Source organism: Symphalangus syndactylus, chromosome 9, assembly GCF_028878055.3.
Source record: "Symphalangus syndactylus isolate Jambi chromosome 9, NHGRI_mSymSyn1-v2.1_pri, whole genome shotgun sequence".
Taxonomy (NCBI): domain Eukaryota; kingdom Metazoa; phylum Chordata; class Mammalia; order Primates; family Hylobatidae; genus Symphalangus; species Symphalangus syndactylus.
The window spans coordinates 79,526,188-79,549,061 of NC_072431.2; the positions used below are offsets into that span (position 1 = coordinate 79,526,188).

Consider the following 22,874-nt stretch of genomic DNA (forward strand, 5'->3'; position numbering starts at 1 on the left):
TCTTTGTAGGTCACTAAGGACTTGCTTTATGAATCTGGGTGCTCCTGTATTGGGTGCATATATATTTAGGATAGTTAGTTCTTCTTGTTGAATTGATCCCTTTACCATTATGTAATGGCCTTCTTTGTCTCTTTTGATCTTTGTTGGTTTAAAGTCTGTGTTATCTGAGGTTAGGATTGCAACCCTTGCCTTTTTTTGTTTTCCATTTGCTTGGTAGATCTTCCTCCATCCCTTTATTTTGAGCCTATGTGTGTCTCTGCACGTGAGATGGGTTTCCCGAATACAGCACAGTGATGGGTCTTGACTCTTTATCCAATTTGCCAGTCTGTGCCTTTTAATTGGAGCATTTAGACCATTTACATTTAAGGTTAGTATTGTCATGTGTGAATTTGATCCTGTCATTATGATGTTAGCTGGTTATTTTGCTCGTTAGTTGATGCAGTTTCTTCCTAGCCTTGATGGTCTTTACAATTTGTCATGTTTTTGCAGTGGCTGGTACCAGTTGTTCCTTTCCATGTTTAGTGCTTCCTTCAGGAGCTCTTTTAGGGCAGGCCTGGTGGTGACAATATCTCTCAGCATTTGCTTGTCTGTAAAGTATTTTACTTCTCCTTCACTTATGAAGCTTAGTTTGGCTGGATGTGAAATTCTGGGTTGAAAATTCTTTTCTTTAAGAATGTTGAATATTGGCCCCCACTCTCTTCTGGCCTGTAGTGTTTCTGCCGAGAGATCAGCTGTTAGTCTGATGGGCTTCCCTTTGTGGGTAACCCGACCTTTCTCTGGCTGCCCTTAACATTTTTTCCTTCATTTCAACTTTGGTGAATCTGACAATTATGTGTCTTGGAGTTGCTCTTCTTGAGGAGTATCTTTGTGGTGTTCTGTGTATTTCCTGAATCTGAATGTTGGCCTGCCTTTCTAGATTGGGGAAGTTCTGGATAATATCCTGCAGAGTGTTTTCCAACTTGGTTCCATTCTCCCCGTCACTTTCAGGTACACCAATCAGACGTAGATTTGGTCTTTTCACATAGTCCCATATTTCTTGGAGGCTTTGTTCGTTTCTTTTTATTCTTTTTTCTCTAAACTTCTCTTCACGCTTCATTTCATTCATTTCATCTTCCATCAGTGATACCCTTTCTTCCAGTTGATCGCATCGATTACTGAGGCTTGCGCATTCATCACGTAGTTCTCGTGCCATAGTTTTCAACTCCATCAGGTCCTTTAAGGACTTCTCTGCATTGATTATTCTAGTTATCCATTCATCTAATTTTTTTTCAAAGTTTTTAACTTCTTTGCCTTTGGTTCGAACTTCCTCCTTTAGCTCGAAGTAGTTTGATCTTCTGAAGCCTTCTTCTCTCAGCTTGTCAAAGTCATTCTCCATCCAGCTTTGTTCCGTTGCTGGTGAGGAGCTGCGTTCCTTTGGAGGAGGAGAGGCGCTCTGATTTTTAGGGTTTCCGGTTTTTCTGCTCTGTTTTTTCCCCATCTTTGTGGTTTTATCTACCTTTGGTCTTTGATGATGGTGATGTACAGATGGGTTTTTGGTGTGGATGTCCTTTCTGTTTGTTAGTTTTCCTTCTAACAGTCAGGACCCTCAGCTGCAAGTCTGTTGGAGTTTACTGGAGGTCCACTCCAGACCCTGTTTGCCTGGGTATCAGCAGCGGTGGCTGCAGAACAGCGGATATTGGTGAACCGCAAATGCTGCTGCCTGATCGTTCCTCTGGAAGTTTTGTCTCAGAGGAGTACCCGGCCATGTGAGGTGTCACTCAGCCCCTACACGGGGGTGCCTCCCAGTTAGGCTACTCGGGGGATAGGGACCCACTTGAGGGGGCAATCTGCCCGTTCTCAGATCTCAAGCTGCATGCTGGGAGAACCACTACTCTCCTCAAAGCTGTCAGACAGGGACATTTAAGTCTGCAGAGGTTATTGCTATCTTTTGTTTGTCTGTGCCCTGCCCCTAGAGGTGGAGCCTACAGAGGCAGTCAGGCCTCCTTGAGCTGTGGTGGGCTCCACCTAGTTAGAGCTTCCTGGCCGCTTTGTTTACCTGCTCAAGCCTGGGCAATGGCGGGCGCTCCTCCCCCAGCCTTGCTGCTGCCTTGCAGTTTGATCTCAGACTGCTGTGCTAGCAATGAGCGAGGTTCTGTGGGTGTAGGACCCTCTGAGCCAGGTGCAGGATATAATCTCCTGGTGTGCCTTTTGTTAAGCCCGTTGGAAGAGCGCAATATTAGGTTGGGAGTGACCCAATTTTCCAGGTGCTGTCTGCCACCCCTTTCTTTGACTATGAAAGGGAATTCCCTGACCCCTTGCATTTCCCGTGTGAGGTGATGCCTTGTCCTGCTTCAGCTCACGCACAGTGCACTGCACCCACTGTCCTGCACCCACTGTCTGGCACTCCCCAGTGAGATGAACCTAGTACCTAAGTTGGAAATGCAGAAATCACCTGTCTTCTGTGTCACTCACGCTGGGAGCTATAGACTGGAGCTGTTCCTATTCGGCCATCTTGGCTCCACCCCATCCTCTGTTTTCAATAGAAATGGGAAGAGAGGGTATCCTTTCTTTCTTCCTTGTCTTAAAGAGAAATCTTTCAGTTTTTCACAATTGAGGGTGATGTCAGCTGTGGGATTTTTATGTGTAGACTTTGTTAAGTTTAGGTAATTTCATTTGATTCCTAGTTGTTGAGGGTTTTTTTTAATCATAAAAGGGTGTTGAGTTTTGTATGGTTTTTGTCTTTCACTGTGGCATATTACATTGATTGGTGTTTTTATATTGAAGCATTCTTACCTTCCAGGAATACATCCTGTGTGGTTGTAGTGTATAGTCCTTTTATTGTGATGTTGAATTCTGTTTGCTAGTACTTGGTTGAGAATTTTTATACCAATGTTTCATCAGGGATACTGGTCTGTAATTTTCTTGTACTCCTTTGTCTTACTTTTGGTGTCAGGGTCCTGCTGGCATCATAAAATGAGTCTGGAAGTCTTCCTCCTCATCAATATTTGGAAAGATTTTGAAAAGAATTTTTATTTGTTCTTTAAGTATTTGGTAGAATTCTCCATTGAAGCCATCTGGTTGTGGGCTTTTCCTTGTTGGAAGGTTTTTGGTTACTGATTCAATTTCCTTACTACTTATAGGTCATGTCCAGAATTTTTATTTCTTTATAACTCAGTCTTAGTAGGATATATGTTTGTAGAAATCTATCCATTTCTTCTAGGTTATCTAATTGGTTGGTGTGTAATTATTCACAATAGCCTCCTATGATCTTTTTTGTTTCTGTGGCATCACTTGTAATGTCTCTTCTCTTTCTAATTTTTAATATATGAGTCTTCTCTCATTTTTTACTTACTGTAGCTAAGGGTAGTCAATTTTGTTGATCTTTTAAAAAAACTGAAATTCTGTTAATATTTTAACCAAAGTTCTGTTTTTTTTTCTTTTTCTATTTTCTATTTCATTTATTTCTGCTTTAATCTTTCTATTAAATGTTGGTTTAATTTGTTGTTTTAGTTTCCTGAGGTACAAAGTCATATTGCTGATGAGCTCTTTTGTTGTTTTTCATATAGGTGTTTATTTTTACAAGCTTTCCTCTTAGAATTGCTTTGCCTGAATCCCATGAGTTTTGGTATATTATGGTTTTATTTTCATTTGTCTCAATATGTTTTCTGACTACCCTTGTGATTTCTTCTTTGAACCATTGGTTGTTCAAGGTTGTGTTATTCAGTTTCCACATATTTGTGACTTTTTCACTTTTCCTTTTACTATTGATTTCTAGCTTCATTCCATTATTTATAGTCAGAAAAGATATTTGATGTGATTTTAATCTTTTTAATCTTGTTAAGACTTCTTTTGTGGCTTTAAATGTGATCTATCTTAGAGAATGTTCTATATAACACAGAGATAGAGAAAGAGACAGAGATAGGTATCTGTTAGATCCCATTGGTCTGTATTGTTTTTCAAGTCCTCTATTACTTATGGATCTTCTCTCTGGTTAATCTATTCATTATTGAAAGTGGAGCATTGAAATATCCTACTTTAATTGTGTTTCTGTCTATTTCTACTTTCAATTATGTAATGTTTGCTTTATATATTTGAATACACTGCTGGTAGATGCACATATATTTATAGTTTTTATACCTTCCTAGTGAGTAGATCGTTTATCATTATATAAGATCCTTCTTTGTTTTATGACAGTTTTTGACTTGAAGTCTATCTTACCTGATGTAATTATAGCCATATTCACACTTTTAGTTACTATTTGCATGGAATATCTTTTTCCCTCCTTTGACTTCCAGCTTATTTATGTCCTTATATCCAAAGTGAATCTTTTGTAGACAGTGTATAGTTGGATCTTGTTTTTTAATCCATTCAGCCATGAATGGATTAAGTATTTTGATTATATATTTTGGATTATATATTTTGATTGGGGAGTTTAATCCATTTACATTTAAGTATTTACTAATAGAGAAGGACTTGTTACTATTTTGTTAATTGGTTTCCGTATATCTTGTAGTTTTGTTGCTCTTTTATTCTGTTGGCACTCTCCTTTGTATTTTGTTGACGTTTGTAGTTACATAGTAATATGGTTTGGCTGTGTCCCCCACTCAAATCTCATCTTCAATTTTAGCTCCCATAATTCCCACATGTCGTGAGAGGGACCCAATGGTAGGTCATTGAATCATGGTGGTGGATCTTTCCCTTGCTGTTCTCATGGTAGTGAATAAGTCCCATGAGATCTGATGGTTTTATAAAGGGGAGTTCCCCTGCATATGCTGTCTTTGCCTGCCGCCATGTAAGACATGATTTTGCTCCTCATTCACCTTCCACCACGATTGTGAGGCCTCCCCACCCATGTGGAACTGTGAGTTAATTAAACCTCCTTCCTTTATAAATTGCCCATTCTTTGGTATGCCTTTATTAATTAGCAGCATGAGAACAGACTAATACACATACTTTGATTCCTTTTCATTTCTCCTGTGCATCTTTTGTAGGTATTTTATTTGTGCTTACCATGAGGATTACATAAAAATCTTATAACAATCTATTTTAAATTGATAACAATTTAACTTCAGTAACATACAAAAGCTGTTTTCCTTTGCATTTCAGGCTATACACATCATATTTTGATGTCACAAAGTACACATTTTCATACTTTGTATTTATTCGCAGTTTTATAATTATATTTTTATGCTTTTATTTTTAAAATTCTCTACCAGAATTAAAAATTATTCACATACTATTGTAAACATATTATATTCCAGGATTATGTATTTGTCTATATAGTTACTCCATCAGAGAGTAACTTTATATATTCATATGCTTTCATGTTGCTAACTAGTGTCCTTTCCTTTCAACTTGACGGACTTCCTTTAACAATTCTTGTAATACAGGTCTAGAGATGATCAACTTCATCAGCTTTTATTTATCTTGCATGGTCTTTATTTCTCCTTTATTTTAAAAATTTATTTACTTTTAATTGATTAATAATTATTTATATTTATGGGGTACAATGTGATTTTTAATCTATGTATGCATTGTCAAAATATTCAATCAAGCTAATTAATGTATATATATTACCTCACTAACTTATTTTTTGTGGTGAGATTATTAAAATTATATTCTTTAAGCAATTATGGGATATACAACACACTGTTATTAACTATGTTCACCATGTAGGGCACTGAAACTTATTCCTCCAGTTTAACTGAAACTTGGCACCCTTTAACCAATGTCTCCTCTTTTCCTATCTCTCCCTCTACTCCTCAGCTTCTGGTTACCACCTTGCTATTATGTTTCTATGAGATCAACTGTTTTAGATTCCACATATAAGTGAGAACATACAGTATTTGTCTCTTTGTGCTGTCTTATTTTACTTAGCATAATGTCCTCCAGTTCCACCCATGATGTCACAAATCACAGAATTTTCTTCTTTTTAAAGGCTGTGTAGTATTACATATATATGTAATATAAATATATATTTTATATATATATAAAACAATTTCTTTATCCATTTATCTGTTGATTGCCACTTAGGGTAATTCTATATCTTGACTATACTTTTATTTTCTTTGGTGATAGGGCCTTGCACCATCGCCCAGGCTGGAATGCAGTGATGTCATCATGGCCTCCTGCAGCCTTCAATCCCTGGGCTCAGGCAATCCTCCTGACTCAGCCTCCTGAGTAGCTGAAATTTCAGGCACATGCCACCATACCTGGTTAAACTTTAAAACATTTTTTGCAGTGACAGGGTCTTGCAGTGTTGCCCAGTCTGGTCTCAAACTCCTGGCTTCAAGACATCTCCCTGCTCAACCTCCCAAAGTGCTGGGATTACAGGTGTGAGCCACTGTGCCCTGCAGTGGGGATAGTTGGCTCATACGCCGTGCTGTGGCTACTCGTAATAATGTTGAAATGAACATAGAAGTGCAGATGTCTTTTGATGTACTGATTTCAATTTTTTTGGATGGTACTCAGAAGTGGGGATGGTTGGATCCCGTGGTAGTTCTATTTTTAGTTTTTTGGGGAACCTTCAACGTATTTTCCAAAATGGCTGTACTAATTTACATTTTCACCAACAATACACGAGGGTTCATTCATCTTTTTTTATCATAGCCATTCTAACAAGTGTGAGGTGATACCTCACTGTAGATTTTACTTTGCATTTCTCATATGATTAGAGATATTGAGCATTTTTTCATATGTATGTTGGTCATTTGTATCTCTTTTTTTTTTTGCAAAATGTCTGTTCACATTGTTTGCCCACTTTTTAATTCAGTTATTTAGTTTTTTGCTATTGAGTTTCAGTTTCTTACATATTTTGGATATTAGCCTTTTATCAGCTATATGGTTTGCAAATATTTTCTAACAAATCCATGGATTGTCTCTTCACTCTGTTCATTGTTTTCTTTGCTGTGCAGGAGCTATTTAGTTTAATGCATTCCTATTTATGAATTTTTGTATGTGTTAATTTAAACAAGGAGGTGAAAGATCTGTACACTGAAAACTATACAGCATTGCTGAAAAATTGGAAAGGGCACATAAAAATGGAAAGATGTTTCATGTTCATGGATTAAAATAATTAATATTGTTAAAATGTCCATACTACCCAAAGTGATCCTATACATTTAATGCAATTTTTATCAAAATTCCAATGTCTTTTTTCAGAGAAATAGAAAAAACAATTCTTAAATTACTGTGAAACCAGAAAAGACTCCAAATCTTGAGCAAAAAGAACAAAGGTGGAGGTGTCACACTCCCTGATTTCGAAATATAAAGTTATTGTAGTCAATAGCTTTGACTACAGCATGATACTGGCTAAAAAACAGACATATCAACCAATGGAACAGTACAGAAAGCCCAGAAATAAACCCAAGTGTTGATGTAGTCAATTGATTTTTGACAAAGGTATCAAGAACGCACAATGGGGAAAGAACAGTCTCTTCAGTAAATGATGTTGGAAAAGTTTGGTATCCACGTATGGAAGAATGAAATGGGGGCCTTATCTCACGCCATATACAAAAATCTACTTGAAATGGTTTTAAAAAAAAGTTAAATGTAAGGCCTGCAACTATAAAGCTACTAGAAGAAAACATAGAGGGAAGCCCTATGACATTGGCCTGGGTATTGATTTCTTGAATGAGTCGACTTCACTTTTGAAATATAGTTTTGCCAGATGAAGCAGTAGTCCTCACCCTTTTTGGCACCAGGGACCAGTTTTGTGGAAGACAGTTTTTCCACAGACCAGTGGGGCAGGGATGGTTTCGGGATAAAACTGTTCCACCTCAGATCATCAGACATTAAATTCCCATAAGGAGTGCACAGTCTAGATCCCATGCATGCACAGGTCACAATAGGGTTTGCTCTCCTAAGATAATCTAACATGGCCGCTCATGTGATGCGAGACAGAGCTCGGGCAGTAATGCTTGTTCAATTACCACTCACCTCTTGCTGTGCAGCTTGGTTCCTAACAAACCACGGATTGATACTGGTCTGTGGCCCAGGGTTTGGGAACCCCTGAGATAAACTGTTCTTGGTTGGAAGTTTTGAAGTATCCTTGATGGGCAGGTGGGTTTTTTTTCTCCATTTTTAGCACTTTGAATATGTCATTTCACTCTCTTCTGGCTTGCAAAGTTTTTACTGAGAAACCTACTGGTAATATTATAAGACTCCCTTGCATGTGATGAATCAATTTCTCTTGCCGTTTTCAAGTTTCTTTCTTTGTCTTTGACTACTGATAACTTGATTTTAATGAATTGTGGTATGGTCCTCTTTGGGTTTATTCTAGTTGGAGTCCTTTGAGCCTTTAAAATTTTGTATGTCTATTTCCTTCCTCCAATTTGGAGAATTGTCAGACATTATTTCTCCAGATCAGCTCTCTGCCCCTTTCTCTCTTCTCCTTCTCTGATCCCCATAATGCATATTTTCATCACCTTTGCATTGTCCCATAAAGTCCTTAAGGCTCTGTTCAATTTTTGAATTTTTTTTATTCCTTTACTCAATAGTTTCAACTGACCTGTCTTTTAGTTCACTGATTATTTCTTCTTCTTCTTAATACAGCCTGCTATTGAACTCCTCCAGTGAACTTTTTAGTTCGGTTATTTTATTTTTCAGCTTCAGAACTTCTGTTTTTTATAGTTTCTGTCTCTTTATTGATATGATTCTATTCATGCATGGTTTTGCTGATTTTGTTTAGCTGTCTTTCTGAGTATTCTCTTGTAGTGCACTGAACTTTAATTTTTTTAAGTCTTTTCTGGCCATAGATTTCCATTTGTTTGTTATTTCCCTCTAGATGTTTATTTTGTTCCTTAATTGGGCCATATTTCCCTGTTTCTTCATGTACCTTATTATTTTTTATTGTAATTTGTGCATTTGAAAAGATAGCCACCTCTTCCAGCCTTTACGGACTGGCTTCTTACAGTGTAGTACCACCTCAGTCAGCTCAGCTAGAGATTCTTGGGGCCTCTCAACCCTTTTCTGGATATCCATCTTCCCTGCGCTTGTTGGTGTATTTTCTAATTAGAAGGTTTGCTGATTTCTTCTTTATGAGCTTGTAATCTCTTGCTCTCTCTTGCATCTGTCTATGGTACTGCAGATTTTCTGGCACTGCGGCCAGCTTCTGAGCTCTCTTGTTTTCTAAAGCCTTCAGTCATCCATAGTATTTCAGTTTTGTCTGTATTCTTAGTCAACTGAGACAGAAACCAGTCCCTTGAGTAATCCTCCCCACAAATCCAGAACATTGCATGTACTTTTCACTCATTTCCTCCCGAGGGATAAGCAGCGAGCTGGGTGCTTTCTCTTGATTGCACTGAGCTATGCTGGCCTCTGCCTGTGGCACTGGCAGATCTCTGCTCTTGCAACCAGCCTCTGAGCTCCTTTTTTCTCAGTGGCTCCCAGGCATTCAAAGTGTGCCAGTTTCCCATCAGTGTTCCCAGTCAGTTGAGACATAAACTAGTCCCTCAGGCAGCCCCCCTGAAAAGCTGGAATGTTAGATGTACATTCCATTCTTCTCTTTTCTTCCCAAGGGAAAAGCCATGAATTGGGCTTTTTCTCCTGCACACACTGAGCGATACTGGCTTAGGGGAAGGGCTGTCACAGTTGAGGTGAAATGGCTTTTCTTACCCATTTCAGCGTGGCCATTCTTGGCATTAAGCTTGCCTGTGGTCCTGTGCCTTCTTAACTGGTTTCTGGAGTTCTCATAAAAGCTTCTGGATTATAAATTGCTGTTAAGTTGATGTCTTTGTGGGGAAACTGAGGTGCGGGGCTTCCTTTTCTGCTATCTAGTCAACATCACTTCTTCATGACAAGGAGTGTTAAAATTGAGATAGCAATTTTAGGATCTTGTCTCTTCACTGAATTTTATGTGCTGTGTACCTGAGGAGTTTTAGTAAATGGATTTATTGAAAACTCAAAGAGAGAAAAAGAAATGTGGGGAAAAGATAAAATTACGGAGTGTTTTAAGAAGTTTAATTTGTTATTGCCAAAACCAAATAATTTTAATATTTAGCTAAAGGCAACAGGGGCTAATTTAGTTAATTATGGCTCATCAATTCTGTGGAGTACTAGGCAGCCATTTAAAAATAGTTGAAATTCTGCTAAGAGGGTTGATTTTAAGTGTTTTTACCACAAAGGGAAAAAAAAGAAAATGGTAATTATGTGAACTGATAGATATGTTAATTAGCTTGATTGTGATTATTTCACTATAGATATGTATATCAGATCATCATTGTATACCATACACACACACAATGTTTACTTGTTTGTTCCTCAGTAAAGCTGAAAAATTACGGGAAAATATATGGCTAACTAAACAAATCTATGTCTCTCCCTCTGAAACTCCACTAAAAATAAGTATTACTTCACTGTGACAAAGATGAGAGAAGCATTGGCAGCTGATGACAGTTTTCAGTAGACACTTTGAGGACTACAGTGTTTTGTTTTTTTGTTTTTTTAAGACGGAGTCTCGCTCTGTTGCCCAGGCTGGAGTGCATTGGCATGATCTCGGCTCACTGCAACCTCCATCTCCCGGGTTCAAATGATCCTCCCGCCTCAGCCTCCCGAGTAGCTGGGCTTATAGGTGCCCGCCACCATGCCTGGCTAATTTTTATATATTCACTAGAGACAAGGTTTTGCCATGTTGACCAGGCTGGTCTCAAACTCCTCACCTCAAGTAATCCACCCACCTCAGCCTCCCAAAGTGCTGGGATTACAGGCATGAGTCACTGTGCCCAGCCTGCAGTGTATTTAGATTGTGGTAAATACCTAGCAAAGCAGAAGAAGCTGAAACTTGACTGCTGGGTGAAAGAGGCCCAGCAGAAGACACCAGATCCTAGGACACTCAGGAATTTGGGGCACATGTTTCTTTGCACATGACCATGGAATGAGCTGATGATGAAGGAATAGCTGAATGCCTGCATGTGAAATAGTAAGATCTCCATACCCCTGCCTTCCCACCACAACCAGATGTCTGCACTGCCACCCCCTGCAGTGGCAGAACTAAGAGACTCTGACTTCAGGACATCAGGCACAACCAAGTCTTCACCGACAGAGGGATAAGCAAAAACCCACATGCCACAGGAGAGCTTCAAGGCCTTCTCACCAGAGTACTTGGGAAGGCCTAGTTTCCCTCAGGCAGGAGCTGGGCTTCCCCTGTGCAGAAGAACGGCCGAGCTAGCAGACAATCCTGCAGATATGAATATCTGAGGATCTCTCAGCTACTGCATTTCTGCCCAGATCCCCACTGGGAATCCCATTACTGTGTGAACAGACCCTAGACACAGAAACACATATATTATAAACAATCAGCCACGAATTTGAAGAAGAGTCAAAATATGATAAACAGAGGCCAAGACAGAGAGCAGAAAGGACGCTGGAGGAAAGTGCAATGCATATGGCTGAAGAAAATGGAAATTAAAATGTGTTCTTGAAAAAGATATAAAGCATAAAGCATAGCTTCTGAGAGGAAAGAGAAGCTATGGTATCCAGGAAACAAGACCATGATGCTATTTTTAAAATCCATAACAAGAAGGGGCTCTTGGAAATTAAACAAAAAACAAAAAAAAACAGTAACAAATTTAAAAATTCATGAGTCTTACAATGGAGAAAATTTCCAAGAAAGAGGGGGAAGTCAGAAAAATTTAGGCAAGAGTACTCAAGAAAAAAATAGACAATTGAATTGGAATCCTCAGTGTTCAATTAATTGAAATCCCAGAGAGAAGGAAACAGGAAAGAAAAAGTTGAAAAGAATAACACTAAAAAATTCTGCAGAATTAAGGATATTCAGATTGCAGGGGTCAGTGAATGCCCTAGACAATGAATGAAAAGAGCCCTACCCAGCACTTGCCATCATGAAACTTCCCAGCAGGAAGGACTAAGAAAGAATTCCCTGAGCCTGCAGAGGAAAAGCAGATACCATGCAGAAGATTGAGCCCTACTCTGGATCCGGGTGTCTCAGCTGAACAGTTCCAAACTAGGAGACAGTGGAGTAATGGCTTAGCATTTTGAGGGACAATTCTTTTCATCCTAGGTTCCTGCAGGCATCTATACTGACTGTCCAGTACAGTAGAATGAAAACATTCTTACATTTTGAAGGCCTCAAAAATCTTCCTCATACACATCTTGTGTCAGAAAGTTGCTGGAAACTGGGCATCACTAAGATGCAGTGAATTAAAAAAAAAAAAAAACCCAAAAAACAAAAAAAAACAGGTGGGGCCAGGCACAGTGGCTCACACCTGTAATCCCAGCAATTCAGGAGGCCGAGGCGGGTGGATCACTGGAGCCCAGGAGTTCAAGACCCGTCTGGCCAACATGGCAAAACCCCATCTCCACTAAAAATACAAAAATTAGCCCGGCGTGGTGGCAGTGCCTGTAGTCCTAGCTACTCAGGAGGCTGAGGCAGGAGAATCACTGGAACCCGAGATTGCGCCACTGCACTTAAGCCTGGGCGACAGAGTGAGACTGTGTCTCAAAAAAAACAAACAACAACAACAACCAAAAAACCCCCACACAAAACAGGTGGAATATCCATAAGGATCAGAACTGAATAGATGGAAAGGGAATTTCCAGGAAATGCAGTTAAGAAAAAAAGCTAGAAAACAAATCAGTTATCAAGTTCAGGGAAAACAAAAAGGTAATTTAGAAATCGTAATTATGATATACATTATACACCTCAGCAGGAGAAAATTCCTGCTGAAGAAAACTTCTATTTTTCATAGTTTTGATATCTACTATAACTATGTATAACTAGTAAATATTAATTTAAATCTTTTGCTATAATTTTTTGGAAAATGGAGAGGAAAAATATGAGTCTGTGTGTGTGTGTGTGTGTGTGTGTGTGTGTGTGTATGTGTGTGTCTCAAAGAACCAAATCCTCATCTTCTGGAGTAGACGCCAATACCTAACATGGAAAAATCAAGAAACAGTACAATAAGCTTCTTATTTAGAAAAACAGAATAAATGCCAAAAAAAAAAAGGTGTGAAGTGCTTACTGCGGAGAGGGGGTGGTGGACAAGAAATTGCTGGTTTTGACTCAGCTTTGTGGGGTTATTTACTCTCTGTTATGTCCATGTTTTATGTAAAATATATTACAGAATTTTAGAGTAAGTATAGGAGGTGGTTATAATATACTATAACAGAAGGAAAGAAAAATTATTTTTAGAATAAAAAATAGTCTAGAAAAACATGCCAATTGTTAGTAGTTTGATTATTAATAAAGTGATTATGTTCTTCCTTTCACATATATTTTTTAACTTTTTTGTAATAAATGTGTACTACTGATAAAAAAAAAAGGGAGACTTTTTACACACACTCTCTCTCTCTCTCTCTCCCTCTCACTGTCTCTCTCCCCCTTTCTCTCTCCCATATATGTGGTACACATGGTGCAAGCATGAGTTAATAAACCAGAGAGCACCAAGGTCAGAGTTGAAGTGGCAGAGGCGGGGTGTTGCAGGCACCATTCCTATGATGAGCCCTTGGAAGGCCAGGAAGTACTTGGACTGGAGGTACAGACTTGGCTCTGAGCTACTAGAGAGCAGGACAGCTCTCATCATGTGGTAGTCATCATGTTCATTCTCTTTTTTTTTTTTTCTGAGACACAGTCTCGCTCCATCACCCAGGCTGGAGTGCAGTGGTGTGATCTCGGCTCACTGCAACCTCCGTCTCTTGGGTTCAAGCAACTCTCCTGCCTCAGCCTCCTAAGTAGCTGAGACTACAAGTGTCCACCACCATGCCTGGCCCATTCTTTGCACATATTCTGCACTGCTCTATACACAGTGTTCTTTAAATGAATTTTAATCAATGAGAGTGAACGAATAAAAACTTTTGCCCTAATGAAGAGGAGAGGAGAGTAGGATTATGTAGTCCTTCAGAAACAAAGAAATGGAATCAATGAATTCGATTTTACAGACAAAACAGATTTCACATTCAGCAGTTAGACCTGCCCAGTATTCATGAGCTGCCTTTAGAAGCTGTGTGCCTTTCACTGTTGAAGGCTGTGAGCGGGAGCTGGATTTCTGCTGTGGTTGGGGAGCTAATGTCCCATACACTGATCTAATATCCCATATACTAAGAAACTTCATTGCGATTCTGGATCAAGATGTGTCCACCTGTGGACCATTAGATAGTCTTGGCTGCGGCTGCCCTGGAATGTGAACATGCAGTCAGGGAAGCAAACCTAAGTCAGGGCAGGGTGAGGTCTGAGCTGTCCCCATCAGCTCTTCCTTTGTGTGATCACGATTCACGGCAGCCCATCCTATTCCAGAAGGAATTGTTCTCCTTACATTTAATGAAGGACTATGGGTCTCATTCTCTTGTGTGACAGGGAAGTTTACCGACTCTCCAGACTTTGCCTGGAGTCCCTAGAAAATATGAGCACCCTGCTCATAGGGGTCTTTGGAGTGTCTATGAGCAACACTGTGCTACCTCCAGGCCTCTCCTTGGACATCCGCTGGTCTCTCGCCTCATGGCCTCCCCTGCCTGTGTGGGAGGACCTGGAAAGGGAACTGGCCATCTAACAACCCTCTTGGAGCACCACCTTCTGCGTGTAGGTCCCTGCCCCAGCACAATCACCCTGACACTGCCTGTCTTTCCTTCTTTGTACTTCATAGGTATCTCTAGGGTCACAGATTGATTTACAGAAGAAGAAGCGGCGAGCGCCAGCTCCCCCTCCACCACAGCCACCACCACCGAGTCCCCTGATCCCCAATCGCACTGAGGATAAGGAGGAGAACAGGAAGAGCACGATGGGTGAGTGAGGCTCGGCTTGCCATCTGCATGCGGGGATGCTCGCTCTGTCCTGGAATGTCAGCTCTGATGTGAACTCCTGCAGTGGCCTCATCCATAATGACATTAACCCCAAAAATATTAATGCTAAAGAAAGAAGGGCTGGAAAGAAATAATAGCAAGTTCACTTCATATGTTACTAGCAGTATTTGGTGGACATTATGTGAGCATTTAGGAGGTGGGGGACGGTGGAAGGGGAGAAACGGCTGCAGGAGCGGGGAGAGGGTGAAAATGGGAAGCCTGTGAGTGTGAGTGTGCGATGTGTGTCTCTGATGGCAAAAGGAGAAGTTCCTAGGGTGACATTGTGGAAACTGCTTTGAAGGACATTTGGCATTTCAAAGAGATCTTAGGCCACAGGTGATGTATAGACAAGTTGACATTAGCTCAGTAATTTTTGGACCATCCTGTTTGAAATTAATCTCCACTTATATTACCTGGTACACATTTAGCAAAGACCCTGATTTTCTTTGAGGAAAAGAGAGCCCAGAGGAAATAAGATGGAATTATACTATCTGTGAGCAGAAAGAGACCTATTAGATCATCATAGCCCACCCCTTGTGCTACAGGTGAGGTGGAGAGAAGCTGAATGATGGCACTCTCCAGGTCCCGGGGAGTCAAGTGTTCATTTTATTTTTAAATCATTCAGCATTTGTTATTTCACTTATGTTGGAACAGAAATGGCTCTTCCAGAGAGTGGTTGGAAAATGGCAGCCTAGGAGTCACACCCTCCTGAGCTGAGAGCCCCGAGAATGGCATGTGTCAGCGCTCACGACAAAGCCACCAGCACTCATAGGCCACTCACCATGCCCTTTAACCCACCCAGGCAGCCCCACGTTTTGCCTTTGCCTTAAGGTCTGCAGCTGCAGGAGGGAAAGTCCTCCCAAGATAAGTGGCTGCCTTGACAGTTTCTGGACCTTTAGTGAGAGCTCCGTGGCAGTTTGTCAGCGTCTTTCCCGTTAATCAGTTCCTCACTTTTAATGTGTCAGCATTTCAGCCTGGGAGTCAGTTACCTTAAGAAGCAATAACCTGTATTGCATGTCAGCTCATCCTCTTTCCCAAAGGACTGAAAGAAAATATCATCAGCGGATCACTAAAATAAACCTGGTTTTCTCCTATTTCGTGAAGAGCCCCCTGTTCTCCCTTCCAAGCTCTCTCCCCATTTTTTGTAAAGGGACAAAAGCCCCTGGTTTAAATTTTAAGTGGCATCCACTGTAAATGGCTGTATGTGGTTGGGTCATGCCAATCCCTAGGCCAGTCACTTCAACCCAGGGCAGGACCCCCCTGATTCCGCCCTGGAGGCCTGAGTCCTTGTGTCCCATGTGCTTGGGACACAACATCTCCACCCTCTCTACAACTCAGGACATTCTTCAAAACAAACTTGGAGAACTATTACTCTAAACAACCAAAGGGGTTGAAAAGTATAAATGGACTCAGGAGATAAGCTAAATGAATGCTTAATCTAGCCAGAATAGGTCAGTGGCTGTAGAAAAGCAACAAGAGTAGGCTAAAAACAGATCTATGAACCTGAAAAAGACTAACATTAATAAAAGGAGTTCCTTTAAACTTGACAAAGCTCTGTAGGGGGTGTTGAAGAATAGTTTTCAAGCCCAGAATTTATGTGGTTGTGTCTGTTAAAAAGAAACTGCAACCTGGCACATCTTTCCAAACTGCTCCAATGATAGAACACTACGTATGTAAAATGTTAAAGTGTGAGTGTAGTTGGATGTGGTTGGTGCCAGATGAGAGTGGATTAGGTGCTGGATAAGACTGGATCTGGTGTTAGGTGTGGCTGGATCTGGTGTTGAGTGTGGCTGGATCTGGTGCCCAGTGAGATTGGATTTGGTGCCTAGTGAGTGACGACTTAGTTTAACCTGCTGAAGTAACTCCCTGTTGATTCCATATAGGTGGTGGACGGCAGGTGCCACAAAAGCCTCCCAGAGGCACTGCTCGGGGTCCACCCCAGTTAGTGCTTCCCCCACCCCCGCCCTACCCTCCTCCCGACACAGATGTGGTGGAGCCTCTCAGCTTTCCCGGGGAAGGCGCTGGTTCCGAGGCCTCAGACCCGAGACCCAAACGTATGTTCCTCTTGCTTCATTCCGACTGTGTTGACTGTTCATCTCTCTGGGCACTGCGATGTCAGGGCTGGGTTTCCAGATTTTCCATTCTTGTCTTTGGATGTGTGTGCCTTTCCTTCTCAGCTCTTGTTTCCCAATGCTGAATGCAGTGTGTCTGATTTCACAGAGAATGCACTCTGGAGAATTTAACCAGGTAATCATGCCTATCTGTGGTCAGACTTCAGCTAAACACACACCTTGTGGTTGTAGAGACATCAGCTAGGAGCCAGTGTTCTCATATTAGAATGAACCTCAGAGTGTCTTAGAGAGAGACAGCTGTCCGGCACAGCCGTCGTGTGATCTGGATGGTGGGCTGACTCAGGCAGGCTGTGGGCACACCTGCAGAGGTCGCACTCAAGAGCTGGGAGGACGTCCTTTGTAAGTTAGCTGTGGAACTCTGTGGCCAGCGGCCAAGCATGAGTACTGCTTCTCTATGGAAAAGGAAACTGAGGTACAAGAAGGGGAAGCAGCTCACTTTGAGTGTACTAATAGCCAGAATTAAAGCCCTGGTTTGCTTCTGTTTCCCGGCACACCCTGTTTGAGATGGGGCTCTCCTTATTGTTTCCTGGGGTTCTTTTGGACTTTAGTAAGTAGAGATAGCATTCCCACCTCTGGACAGGCATAGTTTTATACACTTACTCTGTACACTCCATGGCATTATGGGCATGTTGGGCCTGCGCTTGGACCACTTCAGTATGTCTCAGCTGTGCAGCAACACTTCTGATAAAACAAGCGCCATCCTGGGCTGTGTACACGGAGCAGCGCAATGTCACTGTGCATGTGGCCAGGAGCCCTGCTGGTGCCCACATGAGTGTGCACAGCCCTCTGGTTAGGAAGTTCATACTTTTCTGCCATTGGACCGCTTTATCTTTTTCTGTCTTCTTTGGAAATGATGACTAGCTGCCTGCCAGCTTCTGGGTAAAGAAGATAATTGTTGGATTACTTATCGACTTTCTCTAGGCAAAATAATCCTGATTCATTTTATCTTTCTTCACAAGTACTTCTTTTCCACCCTTAAAATACGTTTGATCATCTTGACATTAGACATGCTTCCGAATGCAAATGAATTTTTTAGGGCATTCAAAAAGGAAGGGTTAGGCTTATCCATCAGAAAGACAGCAGCCGTGGCGTGGATAGCTCCAGACCCATTTCATCTCTGAAGACAGTGGGTTTTAAGCCCCACACACCAAGGCCATGAGAGTCGGTGCTCTCTCCTGCGGCCGCTGCCCTCACCAACAGAATATCCTCCCTGCAGGAAAAAGTGAGGGAAAAATAGCTGGATGAAAGCTATAAAGCCAAGTACAGCCCATTGGCAAGCACAGAATGGGCCCAGCACCAGCGGCTCTGTGGCAGCCTACACAGGATGGGAGAGCTGGGTGCAAACTTGCAGACCCTCACTTCCTCCTGTGTGTTGGGGGCACTCACTGTTCAGGTGCAGCATCTGCTGGGGCAACGGGCAGACAAGATGTGGGAGGGGTACTTACCAAGGCGGCATCAGGCTTCTTCCTGCATCTCTGCAGAGCTGTGGAACCTCCCTACCTGCTGCCCTTAGACCTTCGGACAGGTCTGAGCCAGAAGGAGAGCGAAGTGGCAGAGAAGACCAGACTCACCTTCGTCTTGCCTTGTGGCTCCATTTCCTCCTTGTGCCCTCTGCCAACTCCATACCAGTTGATTCCCCCAGGTACACGCACCTGGGACTTCCTTTGCCCTCAGCGTCATAATTCACCTTCTCCCTCTCTTCCCCTCTCACGCCCACAGCAATGGAGTTGGGGAAAGAGGAGGTTGGGATGGGGAGGCCCCAGGAGGCGTTAGATGGAGTGCACTGATTTCAACTCCCCCTCCCCTTCAGACCAGCCAAGCGCCTTGCCCTTCTTGGGACTCAGAGTCTCCCCTCCCTCTCCTGCCCCGCTCCCGCTCTCCTGGCTGCCAGCGCACCACACGTTCAAGCATCTCGGAGCTTTTATGTTGCTAATCAGCAGAACCAGCCTGCCCATTGTTTCTGCCTTTACAAACTAGGATTCCCCACCCAAGCAGGCAGAATGCAACTTGCCTTCAGGACTTAAAAAAGTTAAGGAAAATGAATCTTTTCTTTCCATTTGTTGTATCTTTTTACATAATGTTGAAATCTGGGTGCTCCTTCCACCCATCCCCAGTGAGGCACAGGCTGTTGGCGCCTGAGTGCTGGGTGTGAATGTGCGTCCCTGTGGCCCACGTTCACCTCTAGGCTCCTGAGCAAACTTCCGGCTGTTTTTGGCTGTGTGGAAGCTCAGTGGAGACATTTTAATGTCAGCTGCAAGCACTTGGCTGTCTCCTCTTGAGTTCAGTTTTAAAACTGTGCTCCTCACATAACAAATGCTGTGTTTATAGGGGACTTACCCTGAGTACCTATGTGGCCCAGCGGGTCCACCAGGCATCTCACAGAAGCTCTCTCACTGCTTCGTAGGGTATGCACAGACACCATGGGGAAACTGAGGCAGGAGGCCTTACCACCATAAGTGGTACAGAGGGTTTTCTCTTTATGGGATCTCAGACTCTCAATCTTTGCTTCATCCATCGCCCTGCACTTCTCTCCTGCCACTGCAGAGACTCCCAGGGGACACCGTGGCTTTCACATTCATTGTGATTTCTACAGCGGATGGTATACTCCACTTAGGTTGTTAAAAAGGAGAAATACACTTTTTTGAAAACCAGTGTCCACTAACCTCCATAAGATAAAAAGATTCAAAAAGCTAGTGGATAATGGATTTGTGCGCAGATTCAAGAGGGTGAGGAGAAGACATAAATAGGTCCTATACAACTTCACCCTTTATCTCTTCAACTCTGAGCCATTCTGTTCCAGCCATTCCTCTGTCTCCTCCCTGACCTCTGTAAGGTCTTGACCCACTCATAGGCCTGATGGCTTTGCTGGGGTCCCAGTAGGCCTACTGCCAGCCTCCCTTCCACAGCCAGCCTCCTGCCAGCCGGCCTGGAACTCAGCCCAAGCACAAAGCCCTCACTCCCATTTTGATGCTGAAACTGTTATTAGTACTTGATACTTGGTTATGAAACCCACGTTTACCTGGAACAAAGGCCAGATGGAGAAGACCGTATGCTCAGATGTTCAGTGGCACGTATGTGTGGGGCTTCTGAACTCTTTTAAACAAATACATGGTTTGTATCAAGAGTTCAGAAGAGGTGGAACAACCACCTCTCGTATGTGGCTCTGAGAGGCCACCTCTCCGCAGCCGGCTCTGCAGCTCACCCAGCCCATGTGCAGATTGCTCTGAGCTCCCTGTCTGCTCAAGCCATAGCTGCACAGGGCAAGTTCTCTGGGCACACCCTGTGGCCACCTCAGGCGCCCGTCTCTGGCAAGCCTCTCACTCCCTCCAGTGGGAATTCCTCCCACTACCCTCTAGGCATTTATCCTTTACTGTACTCACCATACCATATTACACACACCTGTTATGTGCCTCCTCTACTAGTTCAAGCTATTAATACTTGGAGGCTTAACTGTTTTATTCATATTTATATCTGTCCTTCAGGTTGGTGCCTGACACATAGCATAAATTTAATAAAGAAACATACCAGAATTTATCTCACCATGTGAATTGTAAGTATCAAATTACAGTGGAATATGCTATTCTATTCAGCTTCATTAAACATGTTTTCCAGGCTAAAGAGCATCTAGTACCCAGCATTTTAGGTCTGTCTGTAGGACACCCCTCAAGAGTCAACAGTGCATCAAAGACCTGTTGCAATTATACTTGAGAAAGATATGAAAATCTCCGTGGATTTGAGCATCCAGCCTTGGCACCTTCTCGAGTGGTTTCTTGGTCTGGCCTTGCTGCTGGGATGCCTTCAGTTGTGTGTTGGCCTCTCTGAAGTGGCTCTCAGTGATCCCCACCTCCTGTGCTCACCCGCTAGCCTCTTGTAGCCTCTTGCCATGAATGTGGACTGTACTTAGTGACTCCTATCTAAGGAATAGAATATGGCAAAGGTAGTGGGATGTCACTCTTCTTACATCCAAGATGAGGGTTGAAAAGGACTGTGGTCTCTATCTTGGACACCCTCGCTCACTTGCTCACTCTGAGGAAAGCCAGCTGCCATACTTGAGCTGCTCTACCGAGACCCACATGGCAAGGAGCTGAGGGAGACTTCAGCCAACAGCCAGTGAGGAACTGAGGCCCTTTGTCCACTGATCAGGAGCCTAGAAACCTGCCAACAGCCACTTGAGTGAAGTTGGGGGCAGATCCTTCCCCAATAGGGCCAACAGATGAGACCATAGCCCTGATTGACACCTGGATTGTAGCCTGGTGAGAGGCCATGAGTCAGAGGCACCCAGCAAAGCCATGCTCAGATTCTAGACTCACAGAAACTATGGAATAGTTGATGCTTATTGTTTTAAGCCTCTACATATTGGGATAATTTGTTCTACAGCAATAGATAACTAAAACAAGTTTCAAGTAAGCAAAACACATCTCAAACCTACTTCAACAGTTAGGGAATGTCTTATCTCATGGAACAGGAATCCCAGAGTGGAGTAGCATTCAGTGTTAGTTGAATCTGAAGCCCAAGTTGTCATCAAGGATCTTGGTTCTTCCCAATTCTTCTCTATATCATCTTTGGGGTCAGCTTCCCCCTAAGGCTGGGAGCAACGGGTCTGTGGCTGTTCCATGTATCATATCCAGACACTAGAATTTTCATAAGAGGAAGAGAGACTATCTCTTTTAATAGTTTTGTAGGAGAAAGGAAACCTTTCCCAGAAACCCCCCACTAAAGAGTTCGTCTCGTGTTTCGTTGACTACAGTTGAGTAATACACTGACCCAATTCTTTGGCAAGAATGGAATGACCTTAGATGAGCCAGGCCCATCTGGCAGATGGGGATGGGGTCAGCTTTCTCTGAGGTACGTGGAAGTCACTGGTCAATGCTGGAGTTCTGTTAACTTGGAAGTATGGGTGATGTATGCTATATGAACAGCCAGCAGTGCGCACTGCATATGGGTTGCAGCCTTCATTCAGTTTGATTTTAGTCTGGAGCATGTAGGATGTGTGATGAGTAGGTACAGAGGGGATGGTGTGTCACTGTTGAAGAGCAAGTGGGTGATTTGGCTCAAAAACAGTAAGGCCAAGCATCTGAAAGTCAAAAGTCACCAAGGAACCATCCTCCTTGAGGGACGATTTCAGTGCAGAACTGGCCACTTCAAATCTAGCCTCCACCTACACTTCTCATTTTCTGCTTTTCTAGAGCAGAGGAACTATTAGAAATGCTCCTAGCAGTAGAATATGCCTATTTAGTGTCCAGGAACTGAAGCATCTGTTTTCTTGATAATCTTTGTAGTAAGAGATGTGTTCATCACACGAATCTGAAGAATACCAGATCTCACTTAAAATTACTTCCTGCTGTGGAAAGCATAATCTTGTCTCTTCCAGAGTTAGTTTACAGTGGAAAAAGTGCAGCCTTTTTAAAGGCAACATAGGGCAAGTGTGAAGGTGTGTGTGGCCAAAGAACAAACTCATGCTCCCTGCTGTCACCTTGTATAGAGCTGAGATTTCTGTTGCCTGATCCAGGCTGTCCATGTCTTTCTGGCTATCATGGTCAGGACAACTTGCAGAGTCTGAGTTGATAAATATCACACGTATAGGAGAAGGGCTATTAAGCTATGTAACCTCTCAAAGCTGCATATTACAAAGGGCATCACTAGTAGGGTTTTGGTGTGTGTTTGATGTTTCCCAGCATGGTTTTAAGAACAATGGAAGAATGGCTCCCTGGTCTGTGGTCTTTAATCATGTTTTTTTTTTATTAGTAAGATTTTGCATTAAACTTTAGATATCTAATCATGTACACAGATGCTTTATGTGCATGTCTAAACCAATACAGTTTTGTGCATACGGATTTTTCCTCATAACTTTCTAATCAGCTTGCTTTCATTTGATTTCAGTTGAAATCACCATTGTGATTCACCATAATGGAGCCTACTCCCTTAGTGCATTGAATTGTTTATTTACAAGATTTGCAGTGCTGATTATAA

The 22,874-nt window shown here is 42.3% G+C and overlaps 1 protein-coding gene across 12 annotated transcripts in view; it reads left to right on the forward strand.

The window, feature by feature from the left end:
• Positions 1-22,874, forward strand: part of COBL (cordon-bleu WH2 repeat protein) — a 310,332-nt gene that overhangs the window by 225,768 nt on the left and 61,690 nt on the right. For 6 of the 12 annotated variants that reach the window (XM_063609524.1, XM_055293128.2, XM_055293130.2 and 3 more), the window contains 2 exons: positions 14,577-14,715; positions 16,656-16,826. In XM_063609524.1, the coding sequence (XP_063465594.1) occupies positions 14,577-14,715; positions 16,656-16,826 (310 nt within the window). The remainder of the gene's footprint in view (positions 1-14,576; positions 14,716-16,655; positions 16,827-22,874) is intronic. The other 6 variants (XM_055293133.2, XM_055293134.2, XM_063609525.1 and 3 more) reach the window with 1 other exon arrangement.